Source organism: Danio rerio, chromosome 8 (assembly GCF_049306965.1).
Source record: "Danio rerio strain Tuebingen ecotype United States chromosome 8, GRCz12tu, whole genome shotgun sequence".
In the NCBI taxonomy this organism is placed as follows: domain Eukaryota; kingdom Metazoa; phylum Chordata; class Actinopteri; order Cypriniformes; family Danionidae; genus Danio; species Danio rerio.
This window is the reverse complement of record NC_133183.1, coordinates 22,830,001-22,847,500: the sequence shown is the minus strand read 5'-3', so window position 1 is coordinate 22,847,500 and position 17,500 is coordinate 22,830,001. Positions and strand designations below refer to the sequence as shown.

The window sequence follows — 17,500 nt, the reverse complement described above, 5'->3', positions numbered from 1 at the left end:
GGTTTTTGGCAAATCTGTTATATATACAGTGCACCCGGAATCTGATGCTCAGTTTAAACAGCAGCAAATCGTCTTGACCATGTCTACATGCCTAAATGCATTGAGTTGCTGCCATGTGATTGGCTGATTAGAAATTTGTGTTAATGAGCAGCTGGACAGGTGTACCTAATAAAGTGTATTTATAAACCATCAGTGCCAGAATCATGGTACTGTTACTGTTCTCTTGGCTTTGGCTTTTTATTTCTGAGAGCAGTGGTGTGTTTTTAATTTCCTAATAATAAAATGATTTCTTAAGAGGGTAAATAATATTGTTAACACATAAAGTATTAATACTATTATTATTTTATTATTATTATTATTTATTTATTTATTTTATTATTTTTCTCCAGAAGAAAAATAATTAGAGGATATACTGTAAAAATGTCCTTGCTCTCAATCATTAATTGTAGAATGTATTTCATACAATATATACAATATACAATTTTCACAAAGGGCTAATCATGTTCTTTATATATGAGTGTGTGTTTGATGTTGTAAATGATGTTGTGTTTGCAGTTGGATCTGTTTGTGCATAATACTGACTGTAGACACACAGAAATGGAAAATTCTCTATTTGATTGTTCTTTAGGTAATACATTTACTTACTTAAAAAAAATCTACTTAATACATTTGATTTTGTATATGAAGACAATAATTACCTGTAGCCTGTAGGTTTGGTGTTGTGAATACAGTTAGACCTGTTTGTGTACTGTTGACTGCAGAGGTTGGTGGTGCAGTGGATGTGTCTGTGAGACATGATGAGAACATTACAAAAAGTAGTCTTGCTTTCATTTATACATATATCTAGAAAATTATTTTCTCTTCAACAATCTACATCAACATAAGACCAGTATCTTTGAATATCAGGTAAAGATATCAGTTTTCCTATATTGGACTTAAAATTAAATTGGACTTAGAATTAAAATCAAGTGCTCTGAGTCGTAGCCATATCACTACATCAAGTGTGCATCATTTTAAATTAATTAGGTTTCCCATTGTGATTTATTCCTCTTAAAGTATGGCAGCCACAGATCAAGACATGTTCAGTAGTTGTATACAAGATGTTATCAGGTTTTCAGTAGTTAATCACATTAATTTGTAATAGTTACTTGTCCATCTATAGCCTCTGTTAATTTCAAAATGTTTTTTTATAGCTAGTAACAGAGACCTGACTTGCACTTAATAATGCATTCAATAATAATGATATTAGAGTTTGAGTGTGTGTGTGTGTATCCTGCAGCAGCAATGCTAACCATAAGATATTCTGCTTCAAGAACAAGAACACCATTACTTTCAGAAAGTCATGTAAATTTAGATTTGCATAACAAGTAGCACTGGCAACAGACACTTTATTCGTGAGTGTGTTTCCATTTGAGTTTAAGTGTTTGTGTGTGTGCTTTTAAATAGGAGAAAGCAGGAGAAAGTGAATGATTTGCATACACAATAAAACATTAAAAAATATACAGAAATGCTACTGTTTCAGATACTACTTCAACCAGTAAAGAAAGAAAGAAAGAAAGAAAGAAAGAAAGAAAAAAAGAAAGAAAGAAATGTAGCACCCTCAAGTGGTTTCAAGCCATTGAGATTTTTAATTGGACACAAAACAAGATATTTTGAAGAATGCTGGAAGCAAGTAGACGTTGACATCCATTGTAGTAAAATATAATATAGAATTCAAAGGCTACTGATTTCCATCATTTTTCAATATGTATTATTTTGTGTTCAACTGAAATGAACTCAAACACAGTTGTTAGTGGAGGGTTTGAGAGTTTTGATTCTTTTGATGTATATGGATGTTTTTTATTACCTATTGTTGTATGCCTAGTTGTTACAGTAGCGGGGGTGTCAGTAGTTGTTGTAGTGGTTGTTGTCATCATCATCATCTGCACCGTTGTAGGTGTCGTGGTCGGTGTCGATGTTGTTTTCTGTGTCGTTGTCTGCATCGTTGTCTGCGTCATTGTCTGTGTAGTTGTCTGCGTCATTGTCTGTGTGGTTGTCGGCGTCATTGTGTGCATAATTGACTGTGTCATTAACTGGGTTGTTGCCAGCGGTGATGTTGTCATTGGTGTTGTCGGCGGCAATGTTGTTGTCGTTGGGAGTATGATTGCTTTTTTTTGCCAACCGAAACTGAAAGTTTGGACAAATGCAGCTCTGAAAAGAAAACCAGATATGAGATTTACAAACCAGCAGTATAAACTGCAATAAAACCATGAATAATTTTCCCTTTATTTATGTCCTAGAGCTAATTTATAAATTTGGGCCTAGTGATCGCCGTAACCCACAGTGCTAATCTCCACATAATGCAAAATATTATATAAAATACAATGAAAACTTAATTTATTTAAAAAGCTTTGGACAACCTGTAAAGTATGTATTGGTTTTCCTTAAAGCATCACAAGAATTTACCTGAAGTAAAACTGTCCAGTGGCTTGAGGAGTCCACGTCACTAGGACTGAAGTTTTATCGTTGTTATTGGGATGAGCCACGGCCTGGTCCTAATAAATACATAAGATAAACACCTGACTTTAGTTTATAAAATTTACAGCTGCTAACATTTAACAATTGCTCTAAGAAGCCTGTAAGAAAGAGTTAAAGTGTAAAAGGATGTGTGTGTGTGCGTGTTTATGTGGTTTATGAGGACACAAATTTGTAAAATAACATAGGGATGACCGTTCGAGGTTACTAAAGTAACCCTTTGTTCCCCGAGGAGAGGAACGGAAGCACTATAAGTGGATTTGATGTTCTAAATCCACGTATGGGAGGATTCGGTTCAGAAGCCGCTCGAAAGAGTATTGAAGGGGCCAATGAAAGCAATGAATTGGCAGCGCAAGCTTGCGCAATTGTGCTGCATCGCCAATTAACTGAGCATATAAGCACACCTGGCGCTAGCAAACGCTATCCTTTTTAAGCTGAAGAGACTTTTAACAGCTAAGGGACAGTCATTATGGCGACGGAGTATAGTGCTTCCGTTCCCCTCCTCGGGGAACAAAGGGTTACTTTAGTAACCTCGAACGTTCCCTTTCGGGGGGAACTTCAGCACTATAAGTGGATTTGATGTTCTAAATCCACGTATGGGTGTCCATTGAAAGCGCCATAATGACTGGACCTTACCAACACTCACCATGAGAGGGCAGTCAGGCAAGCGTGACGCACCCAAATCATGAGAGGCGCGGTCCTCCAACGTGCCCTTGGCCCTAACTTATCCCCACTTCAAAAGAAGCTTTACGGAATAGGTATATTTATTTGGGAGTCGCTAGCGTCTAGATAATTCTAGGAATATACGACAGTACGTTGGAAAGCGTGCCATCCCAGTAGGGAGGACGCTGCGGAGACCATCCGCACCCAATAGGGAACAAATGGAAATACATATGGACTAACCCTGAGAAGGGGGAGTGTGCATAAGAAGGTGGTTAGCGGATAGGGAAAGCACGGGTCCACCCAGAGGGGGGAACTTAACCGTGGCGGAAAAGCATATGGGGATCACCAGCGGGGATCGTCCATAGCAGGCACCTGTACCCAAAAACGCGGGCTGACCAGCGGGCTGACCTAATGTAGTGGGCCAGCGAGTGACTCCTCCACTGAGTCAGTGCTGGGGGCCTCGGAGGAATCTGCAGGGCTCACCGAATGGGGAACTTTACTGACAGACAGGAGGGTGCACATCTCGCCGTGTTAGGGAAAAAAGGCACCGCAAGCGTGCTATAACACCCACCGAGTTGTTTCCTCAATCACCAAAGGTCCCTAACACCCTTGAGGAAACCGGCTCCACTCGCAGATTATTAAACCTTGCAAATGTGTTGGGTGTTGCCCAGCCCGCAGCTCTACAAATGTCTGTTAAAGAAGCGCCGCGTGCACACGCCCAAGAGTAAGTAAGTAAGTAAGTAAAGTTTATTTATAAAGCACATTTACTTCAGTTTGGCACTGACCAAAGTGCTGAACAAAACCATAGCACACACTCTAAAAGAGTAAAAGATAACAATAAAAGTAATAATAGGAATAAAAGTATTACAGCAACAACCACAATAAAGATTAAAAGCCTGGGAATGCAATAGAATAAAAATGTGTCTTAAGTCTGGACTTAAAAATAGAGAGAGAAGAAGCACGTGTAATATCCGGTGGCAGCTGGTTCCACAAACGAGGAGCAGCGACTGCAAAGGCTCTATCCCCTTTCAGTTTAAGTCGTGACCGAGGAACATGAAGTAAAATTTTATTTGAGGACCTAAGAGACCGAGGAGTTGACTGTAAGTTAATAAGCTCTGATATATAAGAAGGTGCTTGCCCATTCAGTGCTTTAAAAACAATAAGTAAAATCTTGAACTGAATTCTAAAATTAACAGGAAGCCAATGAAGGGATGCTAAAACTGGAGAGATATGAGCATGTTTTTTGGTGCCTGTTAAAAGTCTAGCTGCCGCATTTTGAACCAACTGCAACCGTGCCAATGAGGATTGGGGGAGACCAACATATAGAGAATTGCAATAGTCTAGGCGGGACGTGATAAAAGCATGTATGACCTTTTCCAGATCTTGAAAGGAAAGAATGGATTTGAGTCTGGAGATGATCCTCAGCTGATAATAACTATTCTTAACCACTGAGCTAATTTGTTTTTCTAGACAAAGCTCAGAATCAAAGATAACACCTAGATTTTTTACTTGCGATTTAACATACGGTGCAAGACTTCCCAAGCCCCCAATATACGACATTCTTGTTTTTGAGGGGCCGAAGAGAATAACTTCAGTTTTGTCATTATTAAGTTGAAGGAAGTTTTTTGCCATCCAACATTTAATATCCTCAAGACAATTAATTAGAGACTGCAGGGAGTTCTGAGATTTTAAAGGAACATACAGCTGAGAGTCATCTGCATAAAAATGAAAAGATATGTTATGTTTCCTTATAATATTACCAAGAGGAAGCATATATAAGTTGAAGAGCATTGGACCCAGAATAGAGCCCTGGGGGACACCACACAGAAGAGGGGCAGATGTTGACATAAATTGGCCAACAGAAACTGAAAAAGACCTGGATTTCAGATATGACTGAAACCATTGAAGTGCTGAACCCTTTATGCCCACCCAATGTTCCAGACGTGACAGAAGTATGGTATGATCAACTGTATCAAAAGCAGAACTCAGATCTAGTAAAACCAAAACTGCATTACTGCCTGAATCTACCGACAGCAGTAAGTCATTCCACACTTTTAACAGAGCGGTTTCAGTACTGTGGTGCATAGTGAAACCTGACTGTAAAGGTTCAAGTTTATGGGACGATTTAAAAAAAGGCTGTAGCTGTGATAAGACAGCTCTTTCTAGAACCTTTGACATAAATGGAAGTTTAGAGATAGGACGGAAGTTATTTAAGCAATTTATATCTGCATTGGGTTTTTTAAGCAATGGCTGGACAACTGCATGCTTTAAAAACGCAGGGACAGTGCCTGAAACTAAGCAGGAATTAATAATTGCTTGTATACTAGAACCTATTGTGTTGAAAGTCTCCTTTAAAAGATTAGAGGAAATAGGATCACACGGCGAAGTTGAAGTTTTTGTCTGAAACACTAGACCCCTCAACTCAGAGAGAGACACTGGTTCAAAATTACAGAAGGTAGCTGAAGAAACTGTCGAGTCCACACAGGAACTAGGGCAGAGAGGGGCAAAAGAGGATCTGATATCAGCTACCTTCTCAGTAAAGAACCTTTTAAATCTCTCACATATCTCTGATGACTGCTCAATTTTGCATGAGGTACGTGGAGAAATTATTGCGTTAATTGTGTCAAATAAAATTTTAGGGGTGTGTGAATGTTTATTAATAATGTCTGAAAAGTATGTAGCTCTAGCCTTTTTTGCTGCTTTTTGAAAGTTTACTTGTGCATCTCTAAAGATTTCAAGAGAGACAACAAGGTGATCTTTTCTCCAGCGCCGTTCTGCTTTACGACAAATCTGTCTGAGTGAGCGAGAGAGATCATCCAGCCATGGCTGTGATTTCATTTTTGGATACTTATATTTTAAAGGAGCTACACAGTCTAAGATATCTGAACAAGAAGAATTAAAAAGAGAAATTAAATCATCAGGACTTGAGGAATGCTCAGCAGCAGCTAATATTGCTGTAGACACTTTGTTACTATTAAACATAGTAGAAAACTGATTTGCAGTGAGAGAGTTTATGCAGCGAGAGTGAAAACCTTCACTTTTTGTAGTACCAGAGAAATATGATAGAGTAGTGTTAAAAACAATAGGCTTATGATCTGAGAAGGAGGCATCTTCAATGACAATATTTTCTATGGAAAACCCGTAGGACATTATAAGGTCCAAAGTGTGGCCTAGTGCATGTGTAGCACCAAACAATATGCTGAGTAAATCCAAAAGAATCCAAAACATGCATAAACTCAGTTACCAAAGGCTTTCCAGGGCAGCACACGTGAATATTAAAATCCCCTAAGATTAATAAACGATCATAAGATGTGATTATATGAGAAACAAATTCAGAAAACTCCTTTATGAAACCTCTATCAGGCTTAGGAGGCCTGTAAACCAGAACACACAGAAAAGGAGTGGTATCCGATTCTATCAGAGCACATTGGGATTCAAATGTAGTGAAGTCCCCGACAGAGATAGTCCGACATCTGAACCAGTTTCTAAAAACCATAGCCACCCCACCTCCTTTCCCAATACATCTAGGAGTGCTGATAAAAGAACAGTTTAAAGGACAAAGTTCACCGAACACAGAGGACTCACCCGCTCCAATCCAGGTCTCAGTTAAAAAAAGGAAGTCCAAATTGTGGCTTGTAAAAAAGTCATTCAAAATAAATGTCTTATTGGACACAGATCTAGCGTTCAACAAAGCCATGTTGATGTGGGAAATGACTTGTAGATCTGACTGATGAACATAATCCAGTGATTTGATGTGTTGGAGATTTACGCCCCTACGTCGGATGCGCACCCGTGGAGGAGCTCCGAATTCGGCCAGCTGCCGTTTGTCCGGGAAGATAGGCAAGTGACAGGTGTATCTCACGTCCCACGAGCGTCGAGCCGGGTGCAAACCGCGGTGACCATACGTAGGTACAAATGAGCACGCAGTATGTAGAGCCAATGAAATAGAAATTTCCTTCCTCATCCTCACCCGGACACCTCCGCGATTTCCTCTTCTTCTGCGACGTTTTCGTTGATAGATTAGACAGCACGGAAGCCGGCGAACAAACGCGGCCGTGGGAAAAGGAAACGATGAATAGCAGTAGTCATGTGTTATGGAGCAGTCTCTGGGTTGATTCTCCAACAAACCTCTAATGTTTAACAGTGCTTGGCGATCATATGAAATTAATGCATCAACGCAGCTCATGAATAAGAGAAGAAAAAGCACTGATAGAATGGTTGCCGAACAGACATTTAAAAATTGACGAGGCAAACGGCATGCCGACAAACACACAGGCGCCATCTTTTGCACACGTCACAGATGAGTGGATGCAAGAGGATGCAACGCTCCGAGTGGAGTGCGCACGCACTCCCAGGGGGCGCGGCTGACCTCTGCTCAAATAAGCACATGAAATGGCCTCCACAATCCAGTGGGATAATCGTTGTTTAGACACGGCACTTCCCTGCTGCCGTCCGCCATAACAGACAAAGAGCTGCTCAGAAGATCTAAAGGACTGAGTACGGTCCACATAAATGCGCAGAGCGCGAACTGGACAAAGTAAGGAAAGGGCTGGGTCTGCCTTCTCCGGGGGCAGCGCTTGCAGGGTTACTACCTGATCTCTAAAGGGAGTGGTAGGAACTTTGGGCACATAACCCGGGCGGGGTCTCAGGATAACATGAGAAAAATCCGGCCCGAATTCCAGGCACGAGTCACTGACCGAAATAGCCTCTAGGTCCCCGACCCTCTTAATGAAGGCCAACGCGACCAGCAGAGCTGTCTTCAGGGGCAGAAATCTTAAGGATACTGTATCGAGTGGCTCGAAGGGATCAAATCGCATGCTCATGAGAACTAGGGCGAGATCCCAAGAGGGCGTGAGAGGGGGGCGAGTTGGATTAATTCGCCTAGCGCCTCTGAGGAACCGGATGATGAGGTTATGCTTTCCCACGGTGCCGCCAGCCACCGCGTCATGGTGAGCGGAGATGGCGGCAACGTAAACCTTGAGAGTGGAGGGCGACAGCCTGCTATCCAGCTTCTCTTGAAGGAAAGAGAGCACAACACTGATCTGGCAAGATCAAGGGTCTTCTCTGCGAGAGACACACCATTCAGTGAATAGACTCCACTTCAGGGCGTAGGCGCGCCTCGTAGAGGGGGCTCTAGCTTAAGTGATGGTATCGACCACCGCGGGCGGCAGGTTACCTAAGTCTTCCTCGTGTCTGTGGACCACACGTGGAGGTTCCAGAGATCGGGGCGAGGGTGCCAGACGGTGCCTTGTCCCTGAGAAAGTAGGTCCTCTCTCAAAGGGATCTGCCATGGGAGGGCCGTCGCGAGTAGGGAGAGCTCTGATATCCAGGTCCGGTTGGGCCAGAGGGGCGCAACTAACAGAACCTGTTCCTCGTCCTCCCTGACCTTGCACAGTAACTGCGCGATCAGGCTCACAGGAGGAAACGCATACTTGCGTATGCCCCGAGGCCAGCTGAGGGCCAGTGCATCCGTGCCGAGAGAGCCCTCAGTCAGGGAATAAAACAACTGGCAATGAGCGTTCTCGGGGGAAGCAAACAGATCGATCTGGGCCTCCCCGAATCGCGCCCATATCAGCTGGACAGACTTGGGGTGGAGTCTCCATTCTCCAGAGTGAATCTGCTGCCGTGAGAGCACATCGGCTGCACGGTTGAGCATACCTGGTATGTGAATGGCGTGCAGCGACTTCAGCCGCGGGTGACTCCAGAGGAGCAGACGGCGGGCAAGCTGAGACATGCGGCGAGAGCGCATACCCCCCATGCGGTTGATCTACGCTGCCGCCGCCGTACTGTCCGTCCTGACCAGCACGTGTTGCTGCTCCAGCACCGGAGAAAAACGGCGGAGAGCTAGGAACACTGCCAACAGGTCTAGGCGATTAATATGCCAATGCAGCTGGGCACCTACCCACAGGCCCGCAGCTGCATGCTCGCGACACACGGCTCCCCAGCCTGTGCTGGAAGCATCTGTTGAGACAACAACATGACTGGACACCTGTCCCAGAGACACACCGGCCTGCAGGAACGAGGGGTCGTTCCAGGGGCTGAGGGTGCGGCGACATAGTGCAGTAACAGAGACTCGGTGTGTGCCCGCATGCCATGCACGTCTTGGAACTCGATCTTGAAGCCAGTGCTGAAGTGGTCTCATATGGAGCAATCTGAGCGGCGTGACCGCCGCAGCAGAAGCCATATACCCCAGGAGCCTCTGAAAATATTTCAGTGGGACCACTAATTTGCTGTCCAGCTCCCTCAGACAGTTCAGCAGCAGGCGAGCGCGCTCTCCGGAGAGGCGCGCTACCATGGTGACCGAGTCCAGCTCCATTCCGAGAAAAGAGATCCTCTGCACCGGGGCGAGTTTGCTCTTTTCCCAGTTGACCTGCAACCCCAATAGGCGGAGATGCCGGAGCACCTCGTCTCTGTGCGCAGTCAATTGCTCCCGAGAGTGGGCTAAAATCAGCCATTCGTCGAGATAATTGAGTACGCGGATGCCCGCGAGCCGCAGGGGCACTAGGGCACCCTCCGTGAGTTTGGTGAAGACCCGCGGAGACAGAGAGACCGAAGGGGAGGACCTTGTACTGCCATGCTCGACCTTCGACGCAAACCGCAGAAACTGACGGTGGCGTGGAAGAATGGAGACATGAAAATACGCGTCCTTCAGGTCTATGGCTGCAAACCAATCCTGAGGACTAACGCATCGGAGGATGCGCCTCTGCGTAAGCATTCTGAACGACAGCTTGTGATGGCAGCGATTCAAAACGCGCAGATCTAGGATTGGCCGTGACCCACCGCTCTTTTTGGGTACGATGAAGTACGGGCTGTAAAACCCGCTCTCCATCTTGGCTGGAGGTACTGGCTCGATTGCACCCTTCGCCAGGAGGGCAGCAATCTCCTCTCGCAAGACAGGGGCGGACAGGGGATTGACCCTGGTGAAATACTCGCCCGTGAACTTGGGAGGCCGTTTTGAGAACTGTAGTTCGTAGCCGAGTCTGATCGTACGTATAAGCCACCGCAAGGGACTGGCCCGCGCTAACCAGGCAGGTAGAGCCCTCGCTAATGACGTCATCGCAGCAATTGCTGATGCACCCGCGGAGGGGCAGCGCGGAGCGGGTGTGCTGATCCGGGGAGCGCGAGGGTCCCACAGAAGAGCTGGAGGAGAGCGATTCGCTCTGGCTCCGCACCCTGACTCCGGAGAGGGGGCTTGGGGGCTGGGAGAAGGGAGACGGTCCCCCCAGCGCCCGAGAGCCGCTGGCGGAGCATGCAGACCCTGCGAGCTGAGAGGCAGCGCGTCCCAGACTGGCAGGGCTTGAGCTGTCACATCTGGGGAAGGGGAAAAATGCTCTTTGTTTGAAACTTTGGTGGCACTGAAAAGTACCGTTGGAATATGGGCCCCGCCCTCCAGCGGGGAAAGAGCAAGTCTCCTCTTCTCCGGATGGCCTGTCTCAGGGACGCTTCGCGGTTCGTTTACCGGACTTAGCAGCGCCCTGGGCAGGAGGAGCTACCGGCTTTCGGCGTGCTAGACGCGCCCGCTTCGCCCCCGGCGAGGAGCAGCGGAGGTGGATGGCTCGGCAGGGGATGGAGCGGGCTTACGGCCCCGCCGATAGATGACATTGCCCATTGCATCCGACTGCTCCTTCACCGCCTTGAACTCCTGGGTGAATTCACCGACGGTGTCGCCGAACAGGCCAGCCTGGGATATGGGCGAGTCAAGAAAGCGAACTTTGTCAACATCGCGCATATCTGCCAGGTTTAGCCAGAGGTGGCGTTCCTGGACCACAAGTGTGGACATCGTCTTCCCCAGTGCGCACGCGGCGGACTTAGTGGTCCGGAGAGCATAGTCGGTCGCCGTGCGCAGCTCGTGTAACAAGCCTGGGTTAGACCCACCCTTGTGCAGCTCGGCCAGCGCCTGCGCTTGGTAGCGCTGGTAGGTGGCCATCGCGTGCAAGGCGGAAGCTGCCTGGCCCGCAGCCTTGTAAGCTCTAGCTCCGAGGGAGGCAGATAACCTACAGGCTTTGGACGGGAGACGGGGCGGACCGCGCAAAGTGGGGGCGCCACGCGGACAAAGATTGACCGCAATGGCGCTCCACCTGCGGGATCGCCTCATACCCCTTGGCAGCTCCATCATCCAGGGTGGTGAGGGCGGAGGCGGACGCAGTGCGGGCAGAGAAAGGTGCCCTCCAGGACTGCGTGAGCCTACTGTGCACCCGAAGCTTAGATGGAGCGATTGGAGGAGCGAGAGGTCGGCGAGCCCTTAGGCGGCGGATTATCTCTCGCTGGAGCCCTCAGATCTGCCCGAGCGCCCGCTGCAGAGCAGGAGGCGACTGGGGTGGCTCGCTCTCTTGCGAAAGCTAACCGCGATCTCAACTGCGCAACGGTCATGGCATCGCAGTGACGACATGAACCTCCCCCGAGCACCACATTAACATGCTGGACCCCCAAACATGTAATGCAGTGATCGTGCCCATCATCCGGAGCCAGGAAACCCCCGCAACCAGAAACGCACAGTCGGAGCGCCATCCTGAAAAGGACGTGCTGCACGACTGTGTTGCTCTTTTAGGATGCTTTGCAGCAATACGCACCGCTCTTGGAGGACCAGACCCAAAGGAATGCCAGGCAAGGGAGAAACCCAGCTCGACCGTCTGCCGCTGCGTGGACTCGCTCTGGACCGGGAGACACTCGTTCGCTCGAAGTGGCTGTAGATCAGCAGGAGGAACCCTCATAAACTCAATCAGAAAAGTCTCTGAAGCGAAAAGGATAGCGTTTGCTAGCGCCAGGTGTGCTTATATGCTCAGTTAATTGGCGATGCAGCACACCTGCGCAAAATTGCGCTGCCAATTCATTGCTTTCATTGGCCCGTTCAATACTCTTTCAGACGAGCGGCTTCTGAACCGAATCCTCCCATACGTGGATTTAGAACATCAAATACACTTATAGTGCTGAAGTTCCCCCCGAAGGGGAACTAGGTATTACATTGTTGAGGTGGTTTACGAGGACATGCTCTGTGATAAAACTGTTTAAAATTATAGCTAACAGGGATTTGTCACATTCATATTTTGCCACATGTCTCCTGTGAGGTTTACAGTAGGCTATAAAAATACATTACACCTATGGAGAGTCCTCATAAATCACAAAAACCAACTTATGTACAGGTGGTTGGCAGGACTTACACCACATAGGAGCAGACTGTTGGCCGAGTCAATCCCACTAAATGTACCAGCAGGTGGACAATTATCACACTCACGGGCCTCCAACATATAGCCCAAAAATGGAACAGAAGAAGTCGAGAGTGTCACTGTGGAAAAGAGTTAAACATTTTTACTGACAAGTTTGAAAAGACAACAAGTTTAAAGCATTAAACTACATCTTTCCTGTAGCGTAGACTATAGTAGGAAATATAGCGTAGACCAGGGGTGGCCAACCCTGTTCCTGGAGATCCACCTTCCTGCAGATTTCAGTTGCAACCCATAAGAAACTGAGGATATGATTGTGACGCGCGGCTGTCAATCAATATTGGTGGGCGGGGGGACCGCACTCCTACGTCAAGTTGCGGTCGCTCTCAAAACCGCTCCAATTGATCCACTATTTTATGTTGTTAAATTGAAAAAAAAGGACTGGGTGTGTTTATATCACCCCAATATGACGGTCTATACACTATACTTACACACGTCTGTCCAAACAGCTTAAAAAGTAGATTTTTCACCATTGGTGCCCTTTAATTTTCCCAGATGTTTAGGGGACATGTAATATTAAATTTCATTAACTGCAGTGTCCTACTGTAAAAGCGCTGCAATAACAATGATTGGAGCTGTCATTACATCAGCGAGTTTACAGAATTTTCTCTCCTGTTGAATTTGTGAAAGCTTTGCAGTGAATGTTTTCTAACATTGTTTAATAATTGGATGATTAAAAAAACTTTGTTTTTTTTTAAAATTCTGAATAAAACCAAAGTCCCTTTATAATATTTTATAGTCTTTGATTAAACCCATAGCAAGAAAAGATAATGTATCAGTTTATTATATTAAAGGCCTAATGATTTATTAAATCCATATTATCCAGTGTAAGTTATTACGCAGCGAATGCCCTTCCGGCCGCAACCCATCACTGGGAAAAACTCATACACACTCATTCACACACATACACTACGGCCAACTTAGTTGACTGACCCAGCCTGGGCTTGAACCAGCGACGCTACCCACTGATTCACCCAAATTATTACATTTTTAAATATAATAGTGGCCTATATTTAATGGTGATCAACATATCTGTTCAAAGTTTAATACTTGTTTGAGTATAAATGCATATTTTTAAGATATTAATCCATTTTTTATTTTTATTTTTTATTTGCATGATTATGTTTAGTATTTTTTCAACTAGGACACAGAGTTATAAGCAACATTTTTAATTTAGCAAAACTGCTCTAATTATCTTTAAAAAAATTAAGATAATTTAATAAAAATTCTCTTAAATTATAACTTGACAAATGTTACAATCGTATTAACAAAGCATGTTTCATTTTTACATTAAATAGAACCCACAGAAACAAATTAGTAAACATAGTAGTATTAGTAATAGTGATAATTAATAATAGTAACCTTAATATTCTCTCGGCCTCTCTTGTGTGCACTCTGTCTCTGTCTAGTCCCTTTATTAATCTGGGGTTGCCTCAGCGGAATGAACCGGCAACTTATCCAGCACATGTTTTACGCAGCGGATGCCCTTCCAGCTGCAAGCCATAACTGGGAAACACCCATATATCCATACATCATTTACACACTTACAATATGGACAATTTAGCTTAACCAATTCACCTACACCACATCTTTGAAATGTGGGGGAAACCGAAGCTCTTGGAGGAAACCCACACGAAGGCGGGGAGAATATGCAAACTCCACACAGATATGCCAACTGACTCAGCCTAAGCTCGAACCAGCGACCTTCTTGTTGTGAGGCAACAGTACTTTCTACTGTACCACCAAGTCGCCTAGCTAAAGTTTAGCCATGAAAATATAACCATGAACTAACAGGCAAAATTAATAGAGAAACTAAATATGTTCCTCTCTTTTGTGCTGTAATTTATTTTGAAATATTTATTTATTCATGCTCTCTCATTGGTGTCACGGTGAAGCAGTGGGTGTGATCGCCTCGCAGCAAGAAGGTCAGTGGTTCGATACTCGGCTGGGTCAGTCAGCATTTCTGTGTGGAGTTTGCATGTTCTCCCTGTGTTGGCATGGGTTTCCCCCACAGTCCAAAGACATACACTATAGGTGAATTGAGTAAGCTAAATTTGCCATAGTGTATGTGTGTAAATGCACGAGTGTATGGGTGTTTCCCAGTACTGGGTTGCACATGGAAGGGCATCCGCTGCGCAAAGCAAATGCTGGATAAGTTGTCGGTTCATTCTGTTGTGACGACCCCTAATTAATAAAGGGACCAAGTCGAAAATAATGTGTATGAATGAATGAATGTTCTCTCATCCATCTCACATGTCTGCAAGGGGTCTCATTAAAAAAGCTTCGTGTAGTAAGCTTCCTAAAAGTGAGCGTATGCCAGAATAAATGTAAAATAATTTATTGGTTGATGATTTAACATGGTTCAAATAAATCAATATTAAATTCAATAGCATGAAACAATTGTGTAAGTGTGAGAGATTAAAAAAGGTGTGTCATAGTTGTGTTAAAGGGATAGTTTGTCATTCTTTCAGACTTTACTCACTTTCACTAGTTTGATTCAAATCGATGGTTTTTCCAATCTACACTTGGACAAAGATGAGAACTCTGGTAAGACATAAGGGTGAGGGTTCTGTATCTATATCATGATCGCTGGTGACGAAATTTTGCGACAAAAAAGCATTTGCAACCATGATCTGGAACTATTATGTTACATTATGTCTGTTTTATTTGCAGAGGGAATTTACTAACATGTTTGTTAGTGCAGTGTATATTCCACCTAGTGGGACTGCTATTAGAGCAGCAAACCAAATATTATGTTCATAAGCACTCATTCATAAGCTGATCTATTGTGTTCATAAGCACTTGCAAAATAAACTTGATTTACTCTTTTTGATCCTTCGTGGTTTTAATCAGTGTGGACTGGAGAAATCTTACCCGTTTTTTTTTCAATATGTGAAGTGTGAAGCAATATTAGGGATGCTTATGTTGCTAAAACCAGACATAAGAACATAAGACATAATGAAAGTATAGAGGAGCTCAAAGGATGTTTCCTCTGCATGGATTATCAGGACTAAAATATAGATAATGTTACTGAAACTATCACAGCATATATTTTTCCTTCTGCATGGACAAACCGCATATATCAGGGGAAATTAATGACTGCATCAAAAGGTAGAAATTGGCCTTTAAGTCGGGTGATTCATTGGGGCTTAGAGTAGCACACAAGAACCTTAATAGGGAGATAAGGATTGCAAAGATACAAAATTAAAAACAGGCTGAACAACATTTCTTAAAATCCAATACAAAAGAACTCTGGAACTCGATTTGGAGAATGACAAACATGACAACAAAGAATTCATTATTTGCCTGTAATAAAACTGTTAAGGTAAATGAACTGAATCATTTTTATATGAGATTTGAGACAGATACTTTGGAAGAATGTGAAGAAATTTTAGGAAAAGTAAATTGCAATATGTTTTAAAATAGGATGTTAATATATCAAGGAGATGTTAAAATGGTTTTTAAATATTTATGTTATAACAAGGCAATGGCACTTGATGGCATAACATGTTTTCTTTTTAAAACATTTGCTGAGGAGCTCACACCAGCCTTGGATTTGCTTTTCCAGCTCTCTGTCGATATGCAAACAGTACCAGAGCTCTGGAAAAAGTCTATGATAATTTAAATCCTAAAAAGGGCTTGTTTGCAAGTCATACTGCAAGCCATAAGCCAACTAACTCCGCAGATTGGGTAAATAGTATAATTTTTACTCTGCATGTTTGGCGATAGACATAAACGATCGGTCAAAGTGTTGTAGGCAATTGAAATCTGACTCCCCTGACAAATCTGAATCCCCACCCCTGAAAAACCTGTCCTGATGAAGCTACAATCAAATCATTTGGCAAAATTACTATATAGAGCAATATGTGACATCAGCATTTAGTGTATATGAGACCTTTTAAACCTGTATTTGTAGCAGGACACAATTTAAATCATTTGCACAGTGTGTGAGATAAATTGTGTACTTTAATGTTGTTGTATAAGAAATGTGAAAGAAAATGACCAATCTGTGAATGTTTTTGTTTCAACATTAAAGTAAATTTGGTAACACTTTACAATAACAGTACATGAATAATGATGTGTTAATATGTAAACTAAACTACTTTTAGAGTCAATAACTCTATTATTGACTGATAATGAGTTGATGCATGCACTATATGATTTAACTTTAACTACAACATTAGTCACATGTTCATATGAGAATAACAGCTACCTCAATTACTTGTTAGTACATGATTGTTTTTTACTTAATGTATTATACCACATTAGTTTATACTTAATTTACCATCATTAACTCGAAAGCTGATAATATATAATTATGTCATTACTACTTAGAGGGGCACATCATCATTAACCCATTTTTATCCGCTCATGAACTCTTCTTGCACGTCCATCTGGGTCTACATGGAATAATAATAGAAAAGTTTTCAGTCAACATCAACATGAACAGTTTAAACACTGCAGTTCATTGATGTAATTATACATTAACAGCTCCTGAGTTCATGTTGGTTACATTTAGCCTAAACTTAAATGTTAATTTATACATTAATTAACAACATGTGCTAAGAAGTAATTAAGGTGGTCGTTATTTACACATGAACTCATGTGAATTATGCTAGTTAAGTTAGTTCATGATTAGAGAGTGCCTTAACTCATCATTGATTTATTCATAATAAAGTAATGTTTAGTTTACATATTAATACATCATAATTCACGTACTGATATTTTATAGTGTTACCGTAAATTTTAAAACAGTAGCTATCTTTCTACTTTCGTAATGAATGATCATAGTATTATATGTTTATTTTATTTTGTTGCATAAAAAGAGTTGGTTTGCTTGACCCCATTACTTTGTTCATTATTTTCTTAAAACCAAAAAGTGTTACATAGTACCCTGCTGTCCCCGCTTGTGGATGAAAGCTTCTAATATGCATAATTGTACATTTAAACACTTTAGATTCTACCTGTAATGCCCGTTCCCACTTGCGAACTGTTCACGGTCACGTTATCTGGAATGACGGTGAAAGGGTTTGAATCTTGTCCTGATGCTTGAACTCCATGATCTATAGCCATACTTTGACACTGGTCGGTCAATAAACTTC

General features: G+C 43.3%; 1 protein-coding gene across 7 annotated transcripts in view; it reads right to left on the bottom strand.

Moving 5' to 3' along the window:
* The window catches only part of LOC137487313 (uncharacterized), a 108,770-nt gene that overhangs the window by 52,987 nt on the left and 38,283 nt on the right, over positions 1–17,500 (bottom strand). For 6 of the 7 annotated variants that reach the window (XM_073910259.1, XM_073910267.1, XM_021472040.3 and 3 more), the window contains exons 2-6: positions 17,363–17,500; positions 12,336–12,460; positions 2,446–2,534; positions 1,847–2,190; positions 699–785 (exon numbers count right to left, since the gene is read on the bottom strand). The exon at positions 17,363–17,500 is cut by the window's right edge and continues 76 nt beyond it. The exons of the other annotated variant lie outside the window; for it this stretch is intronic. In XM_073910259.1, coding sequence (XP_073766360.1) covers positions 699–785; positions 1,847–2,190; positions 2,446–2,534; positions 12,336–12,460; positions 17,363–17,500 — 783 coding nt within the window. The remainder of the gene's footprint in view (positions 1–698; positions 786–1,846; positions 2,191–2,445; positions 2,535–12,335; positions 12,461–17,362) is intronic. 7 annotated transcript variants of the gene reach the window in all.